General features: G+C 34.2%; 1 protein-coding gene across 9 annotated transcripts in view; it reads left to right on the top strand.

Moving 5' to 3' along the window:
* ZMYM4 (zinc finger MYM-type containing 4) overlaps nt 1-12,978 on the top strand; it is a 160,407-nt gene that overhangs the window by 79,721 nt on the left and 67,708 nt on the right. For 7 of the 9 annotated variants that reach the window (XR_008716090.1, XM_055586431.1, XM_055586433.1 and 4 more), the window contains 3 exons: nt 3,451-3,975; nt 5,647-5,708; nt 6,060-6,230. The exons of 1 other annotated variant lie outside the window; for it this stretch is intronic. Coding sequence is in view for 7 of the 8 variants with exons in the window: in XM_055586431.1 (XP_055442406.1) it covers nt 3,451-3,975; nt 5,647-5,708; nt 6,060-6,230 (758 nt within the window). In the remaining variant the exon portion in view is untranslated. Of the gene's footprint in view, nt 1-3,450; nt 3,976-4,031; nt 4,308-5,646; nt 5,709-6,059; nt 6,231-12,978 lie in introns of those variants that run through there. One more of the 9 variants, XM_055586435.1, reaches the window with a different exon arrangement.

The raw sequence follows: 12,978 nt of genomic DNA, 5'->3' as shown, positions 1-12,978 counted from the left end.
TTGCCCTTTTTTTTTTTTTTTTTTTTAAATGATTGTGCCATCTTATCCAGTGTTCTTGCCTGGAGAATCCCAGGGACAGGGGAGCCTGGTGGGCTGCCATCTATGGGGTCGCACAGAGTCAGACACAACTGAAGTGACTTAGCATAGCATAGCATAGCATACTTTGCCTAATAGGGATTATAGTAGGGATTCCCTACTACAGGGATTGGCAATTGGCAAACTTTTTTTTCTCTTAAGGGCCACATAGTAAATATTTTAGGCCTTACAGCTCACATATAGTCTATGCCACACTCTTCTTTGTGTATTTTTTGGCCTCGGGCCATAGTTTGGCAGCTTTGGCCAATAGCATAGCTGCCAGGCTGTTATCAAAACCTTAACTGCATTATTAATTTGCATTTCGTTTATGAGCAAAGTTCAACCTTAGTGTTTCCTTTCTTGTGAAATGTTCATTTAGATCCTTTGCTTTTATAAATGTATTTGGTTTTGGTATCTTTAGTGAACTAAGAGTCTAATCTTTATCCATTAGGGAAAGGATCTGTTGTGAGGTAAAGTGCAGTAAAATGTTTTTGACAGCTTTGTCTTTGATCTTGTGGTTTGCCTTATGTTTCCTTCTCATTAGGAATTTTTTATAGTCACATTTGGTCTTTTATTCTTTTATTCAGTCAGTCTTTTATTCTAGGTTTTTTGTCATTCTTAGAAAGGCTTTTCCCTAAAAATAATTCTTCCTTTTTTTTTTTATATTAGTGTTTTATTTTTTTATGTCTAAAAGTTAAATACATCTGGACATCATTTTGGTGTGAGTTAGAGATCCAGTTCTTTTCAGGTGGTTCCCCTTTCCTCCTAATATCATATCCTGAATTTAAACATAAAGATTTTGGAAGTCTCTTGGCAATATTACATTTTAGTTGGTTTCTTGTATACTGTAGTACTTAGATTAAAAGGTTGATCACAGGAATGCATATTCTTTCATTCATTAAACAGTTACTGAGCATATACCATGTGGTCAGGCAGTAACAGATAAATTTCTGTAGAGAAGGCTCTAACCTTGACCTTTGGTTGCCTTATGATCTGGTAAATTTATCTCACTGTGTGTGTGTTTTAACACCCTGCTTCTTTATATTTTCTCCCTATTCTTCTGTTACTAGGAAAATTTTCAAATAAAACAGTCTGAAGAATAAAAATAGTATAGTGAATATCTGTGCTTTTGTATATACTTTCTCTTCCCTCCATGCTTTTCTCTGTGTGTTATACTATGTGAAAGTAAGTTGTGGAAATTCATATGATTTCACCATCTTTATTTAAAATTAATTAGTTATGTGAAAATGGTGACTTTCTAATTTTATTATTTTCTCTGTTTCTCTAGTTCTCTGAAGAGAGGGAATCATAGCTATCTTTTCCATCATCATATCCCTAGAACCTAGCAGAGTAGTTACCATGAAGCGATTTCCTAATAAATAGGTGCTGAATGAATGAATGAATACTTTTAGGCCAAGGGATATTTTTGAAGGATTTCAAGTGAAGGTATAATGTGGAATGGTTAATGGTTTCAAAAGATAGTTCTGATATCTTTATTAAGGGGGCAACTTGAAGAAAGCTTTCATTTGGACCCTATATTAGTTAGGACTTGATTAGAAGTATTCCAACTCAAATCAGTTTGAACAAAAAGAGAAATTTATCCTGGATCATGGAACTCAGGGAATGATTTGAAGATCCAGCCACATGAAATAAAAGCAAAGCTGTTGGTGCCACTAATATTTTTAGTTTTTGCTTCACTCTGTGTTTTCACCAGTTCTAGTTTGTTTGCTCATGGACCAATTAAATGTGGTTTGAGGGCAGGATTTGTAAGAATGTGGTTGCCTGCTAGATATCCAGTGGATTGAGTTAGTGCACTGTCAGTAGGAAGAGATGTGAAGTGTTGGAATGCTACCAAAGAAGGAGATGGATTTGAAAGAGATATTAATACAGTTAACAGAATTTGGCCAAGAGAAAGGAGAATTGGAGTGAGTCTTTTTTTTTTAATCTTGATCAGTCTGCTGATTTGGTAATTCTATTAATTAAGTGACAGAAATAAAGTACAAGAACGTATTCTTGGGATGGGAACATGATGAATTTGATTTTAGAGGTGTTAAGTTGAAGGTTCTTAGGGGTCCTATAGAAACTAGTTGAATATAGACATCTGAAGTTTGGAGGAAAGTTCTAAGCTAAAACATTTGGGAAGTCATCAGCAAAAGTCAAGGCTATGATGGTGAATAAAATGGTCTGAGTATATAAAATGAGATGATAATTGGAATATTGAACACATAAAATAGGAAGACAAGAATGGAATAAATTAATAGAATAGTAAGTGAAGTGAGTGAAGTTGCTCAGTCGTGTCCAACTCTTTGCGACCCCATGGACTGTAGCCTACCAGGCTCCTCTGTCCTGGGATTTTCCAGGCAATAGTACTGGAGTGGATTGCCATTTCCTTCTCCATAGAATAGTAAGGAAAATAGGAAATAGTGTATGTCAAAGAAACCAAAGTATTTTATCTTGGAGGGATATGGCACATAAAGATTAAAAAAATAATTGAATTTGGCCATGAGGAAATCATTGATGATCTTAATGAGAGAGGTTCCAGTGTGAAATTGGGAACCAGACTGCAATAAGTTCAAAGGATTAATGACTGGGAAATGAAGTAGAAACAAACCAATGTAAACTTTTCCCCTAGAAGTTTGTGAAAGAAAGGTGAATTAGGGCAGGAAAAAGAAATACAGGACTGAGTTTTCTTGTTTGTTTTATTTTGGAATAGGAGAGACTTGAGCATGTAGTTCAAACAGTAAACAGTTTTTAATATTTATTCTGGCCTGGATAAATTTTATTTTTATGTTTTAATATTTACCACTGTAAACAGTAACTGCTGTATTTATTAAGGGTTAGTGTAGGGAAGTTAGGACTCTGAGGTCAGAGAACTGGGTTCTAATCTCAGCTCCCCAGAATAGTCTCCATGATAACTGTAATTATCACTTTCATATTCCCTTCTGTGTGTCAGTCTCTATGTTAGTAGGCCCTTTATACATACTATCATTAAGCCTCACCACAAATTAATCTGCAAGGTGAGTATTACACTGTTTTATAGCTAAGGAAGCCTTAGAGTTTCTTCTCAGGATCACATAGATTTTCAGTAATTATGCTATGATTCCAACACACATGTCTCATTCTGAAGTTGGTACTCTTTCTTTCTATATTGCATTGACTTTCTTCTGAACTTAAAATAGTTTCTCAAGTTTTATGTCCCTGTTTCCTTATCTGTCAGATAGCGCTATCTGTCACACCTATTGAATATTGCAGTATTATTATCTATATTTTGTTTGAAAAGAAAAAAATATATAATTTGTTAAATGCCAGACAGACCTTATAAATATGGTCATCTTTAGCACTATCATTTGTCTAAACAGTATTTTACTTTTTAAGGTGGTGGTATCATGGATACAGAAATGTCTGAAGATATAGACCACAACTTAACTCCTACCCTTGACAGCATGTCTTATGGAATGCCGAATCAAACAGGATCTGAAAATTCATTGCTGGATGAAGATGATTATTTTTTGAACTCTGGGGATCTTGCAGGAATTCCAGTCGTTGGTAGTGACAATGAGGATGAACAGGATTTTAGTTCAAAGGACAATCTTGTTTCTTCAATTCATACTGATGATAGCTTGGAAGTAGAGAGAAGAGTCACACAGCATGAATCAGACAATGAAAATGAAATACAGATTCAAAATAAATTAAAAAAAGACTTTCCTAAACAATTTGATCAGGTTTCTGTCTTTAAATCAATACGGAAAGATTTTAGTCTAGTAAGAGAAAACAGCAAAGAGACATTTTCTGGAAAGGAGAAAAATAGAGACCTAACTTATCATGAACGTGAAAAACGGTTGGATAAACCCCATAAAGAGTTGGATTCAAGGTTGAAAAGCAGTTTTTTTGATAAAGCAGGTAATAATTGTTGGAATAGAGCCATAAAACACAATAAATAACAATATACTGATAATAATACAGCTTTTATTACTTCTGATACTAAGCAAAGTGTGAACAGTTCAATTCATTGTAAGCTTGTCATTTTTCTTTTATCCTTGTTCTTTGCAGAGTGACTGAATTTCTCCCAGTAACTATTGGTAATGGTATAAATGGTTGAAAAATAGCTCTAAACCTCATTTCTCCCTCCCCTGGTTGCAATATTTTGATGAGAAGGCAAGATACTCGAATCACCTGTTCATTTTCTTTGGTTGAACATTGGAACCTGAAGTTGGATTTAACTTCTTTGTGCTGTAAGCACTAATTCAAACTGCTGTCCCACCAATTAGTCCAATTTAGGGAGGGTTTACCTTTTTGATATCATTTCTATTTTATGTTTTAAAAGTTTCTTGAGACTCCTCTTGAGCCTCTTTGCCCAGCATACCCTATACTTTAGCTTCAGTTCCATTCTTGAATATACATTTTCTTATTTCTATGCCTTTCTTTTCTCTTGCTGTTCCATTTGCCTGCATGTCATTTTCTCTCTAGTATATGTGCCTGTAAAAGTGCTGCTTATCTGACAATACCTAACTCATAAACCTCTTCTACCCTGTGGTCATCCCTAACCTCTCTGCATCAAGAATGTTTGTTTCCTCATCTATATTTCCATAGCGTTTTGTTTATGCCTCATTTATTTATAGTAATTATCACACAGTATCATAGCTGTTTGTTTTGCCTTTACTTGTTAGTGTGAGAGTTTATTGAGGGCCGGACTGTATCTTACTCATTTTTGTGTTCTTGGGGCCTAACCTGGTGTAGTGAAAATAGTAAAATTTCAATAAATATTCAATAGGTGTGAAAGAAAGTAAGGTTGAATATTCTAGTCCTTGTATTACTATTTCTTCTGACAGTGCTAGGAAAACTGTGATAGAACAAATCAGTATCATTATAAAGAACAATTAGTTTAAGTATCCATTATGTACAAGGGTATACTGTATTTTTCAGTATATATTATTTAATGTATTTTCAGTATGCCTAGAAGGGATAAATTACATGGGTACTTATCTTCAGGGAACATAATATCTAATAGCAGAAGGGACAAGTCAAGTAGTTGAAGTGTTAATGACCAGTGGAATAGCATAAAATTTAATTTATAATTGAAGACACTGGTAGAAGAGTTTTTAATAAAGCAGTACAATAGTATTTCTTTGACATAAGTGAAACTGTGTTTTAGGTATTCTTAGAAGAGAAATGATTTTTAACTTAGTGGACAAGGGAAGGTTTTCTTAGAGGAGAGGTGATTTTTGAACTGAGCTGAATCTGGAAGACTGTGTAAAGATTAGGATAGTGGGGACTTGGAATGATATAAGCAGAGATGGGGAAGTACAAACTTAAGTAATTTTTAGAACATAGTGAATAAAGTAACCACTTTATTTAGGTTTGAGCAAGGAAATAGCTAAAAGTTAGGTGGGGCCAGATTGTTTATTTTGAGTGAAACTACCTGTGGGTATTTTTTGGTACCCTTTTCACTCTAAGGAGCATCTTTGTTGGAAAGAGAGGTGATTATCAAGTAATAGCTTTTTAGGTCACTCTTTGTAAGCTTTGTTATTCATATACATATGTTTGTTTTGTTTTGTTTTTTTCTTTCAATAGCTAATCAAGTTGAAGAAACATTACATACCCATTTACCACAAACCCCAGAAACAAACTTTAGGGTAAGTTTTCAGTGTGTATGTAGATTGCTGTAACTGTGGCAAGTGTCAAAGTTTTCTTTATGTGATTTTCTAAACTGTAACTATATGTATTAGGTAGAGCACTGGTTTTTTTAAATTTCCTTTATTATTTGGATAAGGACATCTTTGGAGATGTGCTAAGAAGTCTTTGGTCTTAGATTCTTTATTTGTGTTTGATATTTGGACATATATCACATTTACTTGTAAGCATAGGGACTCTAATGAACATCCATAGAGTTCTTCATTTCCAGTGAGCTTTTCTTTGGGTGTTAAACCTGAAGAGGAATAATTTAAAAATCTGAATATTTATTAATCCTTTATATTGTGTTTTAGGATTCCAGCTATCCATTTGCCAATAAAGAATCCATTGGTTCGGAACTGGGAAATTCCTTTGCATCAAATATTAGAATTAAAGAAGAACCTTTGGATGATGAGTATGACAAAGCAATGGCACCACAGCAGGGGCTGCTAGACAGAATTAAAGATGAACCTGACAATGCTCAAGTAAACATTTCACCTTTTTTCCCCTTCTTTTTTGTTCCACACATGCATTATTCACTCAAGAAAGGAAGTTCTTGATAAAGAAGTGTTTTGTGGATGGGGTGAGAGGAGACTCTTAATGAAGATTGAGGAAATTGAATTATCTTAAGAATAATACTAAGGAATCAACCAGAGTTACAGGAAACTTTTTCCAAGTAGTAATTAAGGCTTCTAATTCACTTTGTTCCTTAATAACGTTGTTCTGTGATTTTTAACAATTTTAGTGAAGGATTAGGGAAAGTGAGTCTTCAAGGATTTGAGATTTATAATAGCAGACATGGCTGAAGTTTATGGAGGTTTATGAGTTTATGGTGTGATTGTTTATATAAGGTAGTAATAAGCCTTTTACAGTTACTGCTAATGAAGTATGTAAAGATTTAAGTGTTTTTCAGGAAGGATTAATGGACAGGTTATCTTTGGAAGAGTTAATTGATTGAGGAACCAGTTCTTTAGATCAGTGGGTTGAAGATAAAGGAGGCTTTGATGGGTGGTACAGGATTCCAGTTTTGAGGTGAGTGAGTAAAAAGGGTAGGGATAGAGCTCTGTTATTTCAAGGTTGTTCTAGAGATGAAAGTTGGAGAGATCCTGTAACTGTGAATCCTGAAGTCAGTGAAGTTATCCATGCAGTTAATGACATAGCAGTGGTTGGAACAGAATAAAGATGGTATAATCATTTAAGAATGTAGAAAAGGACCAAGGGATGAATATGCAATAGCAGCAATTATTTGAGAGTGTTCTGTATTTTATACAGAGATGGTATGAGTGCAGAAGCTGAGAAGTAAAGATAGCATGAATTAGCTATTTTTTTGAAATGACATTTAATCTGGAGAAAGCTTACCTTTTCCTGTCTTTCTTTTATATTAGGGTGGTTGAGAATGTGAGACTGTGTGGAAGAGATTTTTTTCACTCAGATGTCTCTAAGCAGGGTTTCTCAGCACTCTTGACAGTTTGACCCAGATAGGTCTTTGTAGTGAGGGGCAATACATCCTAGGCATTATAGGATATTTCGTAGCATCCTTGACCTCTACCTACTAGTTGCCAGTAGCACCATGTCCTCAGACATTGCCAAATGTCCCCTGGGGGACAAAATCCTCTGGTATTGAGAACCACTGTTTTAGAGTAGGAAAAGGCAAGAGATATAAGTGATTTATGTGAGTCAGACTGATGCCTCAATTAAACAGGAATTCCATGGTGCCCAGTGGAAGGTAGCTGTATAGGGTAGTGATGATAAAGCTGTAGAGTTGGATGAGTATGAGTGTGATAGCTACAAAGAAGGTGGTAGAAGTTAGATTGAAAGAATGGTAATAAAAGCAGGCAAAATAGAGATATCTGAATTAGAGATAAAGAAATGTCTTGACACCTAGGGGAGATCCATATGGCAGTGTATATTTCAGAAGACTACAGTTACGTCTGTACAGAGCAGATCTCCATCCTTTACGTGCCCCAATCTGGACATGAGAAATCCATAAGGAATCGCAGTGCTGTCAGGGTACCAAAGACATCAGTTTCTCCCTGTACATGACCCAGTGACAATCCTTGAGATGAAAGACAGGTATAAGAAAGACTACATACATTAGGGGAAGGGGGCATCAGGAAGGGTTATTTGTATTACTGTTTTGAAAACAATCAGATATTCCAGTGACTGGAGAACAGCAATAGGATGGAACTGTCAGGACCCAGAAATACCTACATTTTTATCAACTATTCAAAGTGTAATAATGTGTTGTAAAATACCAAATGGGAGGTTTCGTCATGATTTTGGGGAAGAACTTCCGTAAGAGCTCACCACTTGATTGACTGGACTCGAGAACCAAGCAGGAATGTAAGTCCAAGGCATAAGGTCTAGAAGCATTCTTTATGCTGACCCCAAAATAAGGAAGTTCCAACGCGTGAGTGGGTAAAGCTAGGTTTTCTCTGAGAAGTCCTCTCTGTTTTCATCTACACCAATCCTGTGGGATCAGACCTTCATCATTCTTCTAGAAATTCCTCAGGGGATCTCATGTTAAACTATGGATACCAGATTCTTTATTTCCCTTTCCCTTCCTTACCCTTCTCTCCCTTTCTTTCCTACTTCCTCTCCCCACTCCTGTTTCCTCTCCCCTTCTCTTGCTTCCTTCTTCATTGTTCTGTCGTTTTAGGTATTTCTCCTCAGTGATCATTGGAAATCTATTCATTTTTCAGTACTACCTAATGCTTTATCACTCTTCATTTCCAAAAATAGGTTGGAAGGAGGAGTTCCAGTGAATTATTCTGAAACAGTACTATTAACCTAATGCTCATAAAATACTGATAGATTTAACAGCTGTGGTCAGTCTTTACTTTTGACCATCAGTTACTTGTAATAACTTTTCTCTTGACTTACTAAGATCATAGCTTTAGCTTCTGGCACCTTGTAAAAACCTCCCTTGGCTTTTCTCTTTGCTTAACTTGTAGCTTTGTTTCAACTTGCTTCCTTATTCTCCACTTTACACAATTGATTTTGGTCTTAGTTTTTTTACTTTCCCATATAACTCACTAAGATATGGAAATATGTTTATATATGTTTATCCACTTCTTCCCAATTGCTCTTGATTATTCTTCAGTTACAATTTTCTGGGTTTGCCAGTCATCGTACTCCTTCCTCTGTTACTGGCATGGCATCATTTGTCCTCCTGGTTACATTTCTTCATTCAAATCCTATTGCATGTTACTATATTGTCTATATAATATTTACAGTTACAGACACTTTTATATGTACTACATTGTTTCATCCTCCAGAATAAAAAGGCCAGAGTAGATGATATTAAGTCCATTTATGGATAAGAGAACTGAGGTTTGTAGAGGTTAATAAGTTATTCAAGGCCATATGGCCAGGAAGGAGCCAATCAGGGGCCTTCATCAAGGCCTTATTATTAGTCTACCAAACTTTGTTCTGTAAATAAAAGTTGTTTCTCATTTTTTCTTTTCCCCTTTTCTGTAGATTCTAAAAACTGGGAATTCAGTAAATATTACTTTTAAATAATGATTTTTTTTTTCTTTTTGCTCATAATAAAAGGAGAGCTAATCTATAATCTCATTGAAATAAATGGATTAGAATGGGAAAGCAAATCAGTTAATTGTGACAATAGTGAGTCATATAGTTGTGGAAAGTAGGATCCAGTAATTAAATGTTGGAGCTTGTTTTTTAGCTATGTCAAGTTAACTTGGTTATAGAATCTGGGTTTTTCATTTCTGAAACACTGTCTTGTAATACTGATATATACTTTATGGTGAACAAAGGGAAAGTAAAGATACTGGTAAAGGATTTTTTTGGTTTTGACATCTGTTTTTCTGCTTCTGAGAGCTTTTGGGTCACAAGATTTTCACTTCTCAAGTTATTAGTCATTGATTTTTTATTAAATATTTGTGAAATTAGTCATTGTTGGGAGGATGCTAACATAAACATGATTCTGCCTTGAAAGCATTGTGGGGTATACAAGCAGAGTACTTAAGATATATATGTATTTTACTATGTTACATAAGTAATACGTACTTGAGGCTTAAGGAATGTAGCAGAAGTTTTAAATAACTGTCATAGACTGAGAAAGAGAGCTGATTGGAGACCATTAAAGTATACCCATGAATATTAATTTTTTTTTTTTTTTGGAATTTTCTCAGATTAGAAAAGATTTTTACTTGTAATATGCCTTAATATACTATATAATGTAGGAATGTTAGAATGAGTCAGTATTAGAAAATCTCTTAATGTATAACTTCATCAACATGTCAAATAAGACTAGATAGATAGATAGATGCCAAAAAAAATTTCAATGTAATTCACTATGCATTTCTTACAATAGATACTCTCTTGATCAGGTAAGGAAATACCTACTTCTGATCAATAACAGTCATTGAATTTAAAAGTAAAATGATGGAAACCTTCTGTTAATAATTACTAAATGAACACATATTACAGATGTCAGTATTATTATTTAACTCTTGTTGGATTTTCGACCCAACACATGTGAAAGAAATTAGAAGAAATAATGGAAAAGGGGACACAAAATTATCATCATTTGCTGGTAAGGATCTTTATTAGAAAGTTAATAGAATTCATGAAAGTTTAGTTGAGTGGCTAGTTGAATTTTAGTTATGTAAAACAGAGCAGTATTTCTATAAATCAGTTTCCCACCTAGATAATACAGTGAAAAGATACACTATTTCCTACAGCAAAGCAACTAAAAAGTGCTGTATCATATAAAACAACTTGAATGAATGGATAGACTTTCTTTAAAAAAGTAAGATATTAGTTATTCCTAAAGTAAAATATAGTTCTGATACAATTCTGATGAAATATCAATGGTTTCTTATGTTTTGAAGAAGAATAAATAGGCATGCACACACACATTATATGTATATTCTAGTAATTAGAGATATGGCAAACTATTAAATGATTAAGCATCTCACAGTTATTTTCATTAGGATAGTGTGAAATCGTAAGAGTAGTAGCCTGATAATGATGCAGAATAGATTGCCACAAAAGAGGTATTTTTAGAGGAATTTGATATATTAATTGTGAGTGAAAGGAAATCACCAGCTATTCAGAGAAAGAGAAAGAAAAATGCTCATTATATATCAAAATAAATAAATACTGGATGGATTAAAATAGGAGTTGGCAAATTATCTTACCAGCAGCAGGCTAAATCCCGCCTGTCCTCTTTGTTTCTGTTTTGTTTTTGTTTTTCTGTATACTATTCTTGTAAATAAAGTTTTATTGGTTATTGCCACAGTCGTTCATTTATATATTATCTATGGGTGCTTTTGGTCTACCAGGGCAGAGTTGAGTAGTTGTGATAGCATGGCTTGAAAAGTCAGAAATACTTCGTATCTGGCCTTTTGCAGATAAAGTGTGCTGACCTCTGAATTAAAGGACTCTATAAACAGTGAGAGCATTTTCTTAGCATTTTATCATGGAAGTAGAACTTTGTAAGAAATAGAAGTGAAGTGAAGTCGCTCAGTGGTGTCCGACTCTTTGCGACCCCATGGACTGTAGCCTACCGGGCTCCTTCGTCCATGGGATTTTCCAGGCAAGAATAGTGGAGTGGGTTGCCATTTCCTTCTCCAGGGGAACTTCCTGACCCAGGGATCGAACCCAGGTCTCCCGCACTGTAGGCAGACAAAGCCTACAATGTGTCTGAGCCACAAGGGAAGCCCTTTGTAAGAAATAGAAGGAATCGCTAAAGCTAAAACCATTGATTTTTTGGCATAAACATGGGAACTTCAGTATGTAAAATTTTAACTGAAAGAACTTATTGAGGAAATATTGATAACATGCTATAGGAGGTTAATATTATTACCTTATAGTGCTTTTTTGTAAATGGATATTGAAAAAATTGGAAATTATAGCAAGAGTGGGAAAAGACTAAGTGGCTTTTTTCACAAATTGCTAGAATAAATGTAGTTAAATTTTTTAAAAGCAATCTGTCATTGTGCACCAAGAACCTTTACTATATACTTATCTACCTAGCAATTCCGCTTTTAAGGTTCTTTCCTTAGGCGATAATCCTAAATATGAATGTATGAGCATTCACAAAGATGTACATCATGGCATTAATGATTAAAGCAAATATGTGGAAACAAATGGACCAGCACTGGGTTGTGGTTTTGTAATTTCAGTGCCATACAGGGCTATCATCAAATTGGAGACTAAGGCCAAGGGAAGAATTAGTAATGGTATCCTGTCTTTACGTATTTAAAGTTTTGAAATTTTATCATGGGGTTTTGCATTAAAAAAAAATATGACTGAGAATTGGTGCCTTAATTTATACCTGAGGCAAGGGCTTCACCTCAGCCCAGTCTCATCCTTATGTAATCTGTTATGTCTATTAAATAATATATTTCAGTATTTCTTGAGTTTGAGTAATGTACAGACACCTGTTGCCACAAAAAAAGGGAGTATGTTGGAGTTGCCTGAGAATTCCAAGAATATGACATCTTTTGGGGTTTTGCAAGTTTCAGTGTGGTAAACAATGAGTTAAAAAATAAAAAGTTAAATCTATTACTTAGAGGTTTCACAATGCAATAATATAATTGTAAAAGCTAACAACAGTATTATAAACTTGTAGTATAACTCAGTTATATGTGATTATTCATGACTGAAAGTAAGCTTAATTCAATAAAAAATTACTCAAAAACTCAATTTTTTTTTAGAATTTTCATACTGCTTAGAGTACCTTTATATAGATCTCATGGATTCTTGGAATCCTCCTTTAGAAACACTGATACTTAGCCACTAGAAGTTATTTTGGAGTAAAGTGTGATAATATGCAAATATTCAGTTGATTCAAGTGACCAAAAAAATCACTTTATAAAAATGATATATTCAATATAACTACAGCTGTGTTAAGAAACACATATCGGAAGGGAAAAGACTGGAAAGAAATATACCAAAAGAATAACAGTGGTTGGTTGTTTGGGGGTAATGGAAATACTGTAAGAATTTTTTTCTGATTCTCTTTGTCTAAATTTTGTATAGTAAGTGTGTATTACTTTTATAAATATAAATACTTAAAATACTGTAGTAAATTAAGAATTAAACAATAGCTTGTGAATATCTAGTAGTGCTGTAGGCTAATTAGATAGCTCCTTTGATTTTTTACCTCTTAAACTCTCAGCATGTATCAACCTGTTATACCCTCATTGTAATTATAGTTTGCTTGCTATTATTTCTTACTAATGTAGTAAACATTTTCCA

The sequence above is a fragment of the Bubalus kerabau genome, chromosome 6 (genome assembly GCF_029407905.1).
Source record: "Bubalus kerabau isolate K-KA32 ecotype Philippines breed swamp buffalo chromosome 6, PCC_UOA_SB_1v2, whole genome shotgun sequence".
Taxonomy (NCBI): Eukaryota; Metazoa; Chordata; class Mammalia; order Artiodactyla; family Bovidae; genus Bubalus; species Bubalus kerabau.
Note: the sequence above shows the minus strand (reverse complement) of the source record. Positions and strands in the feature narration are given on the sequence as shown.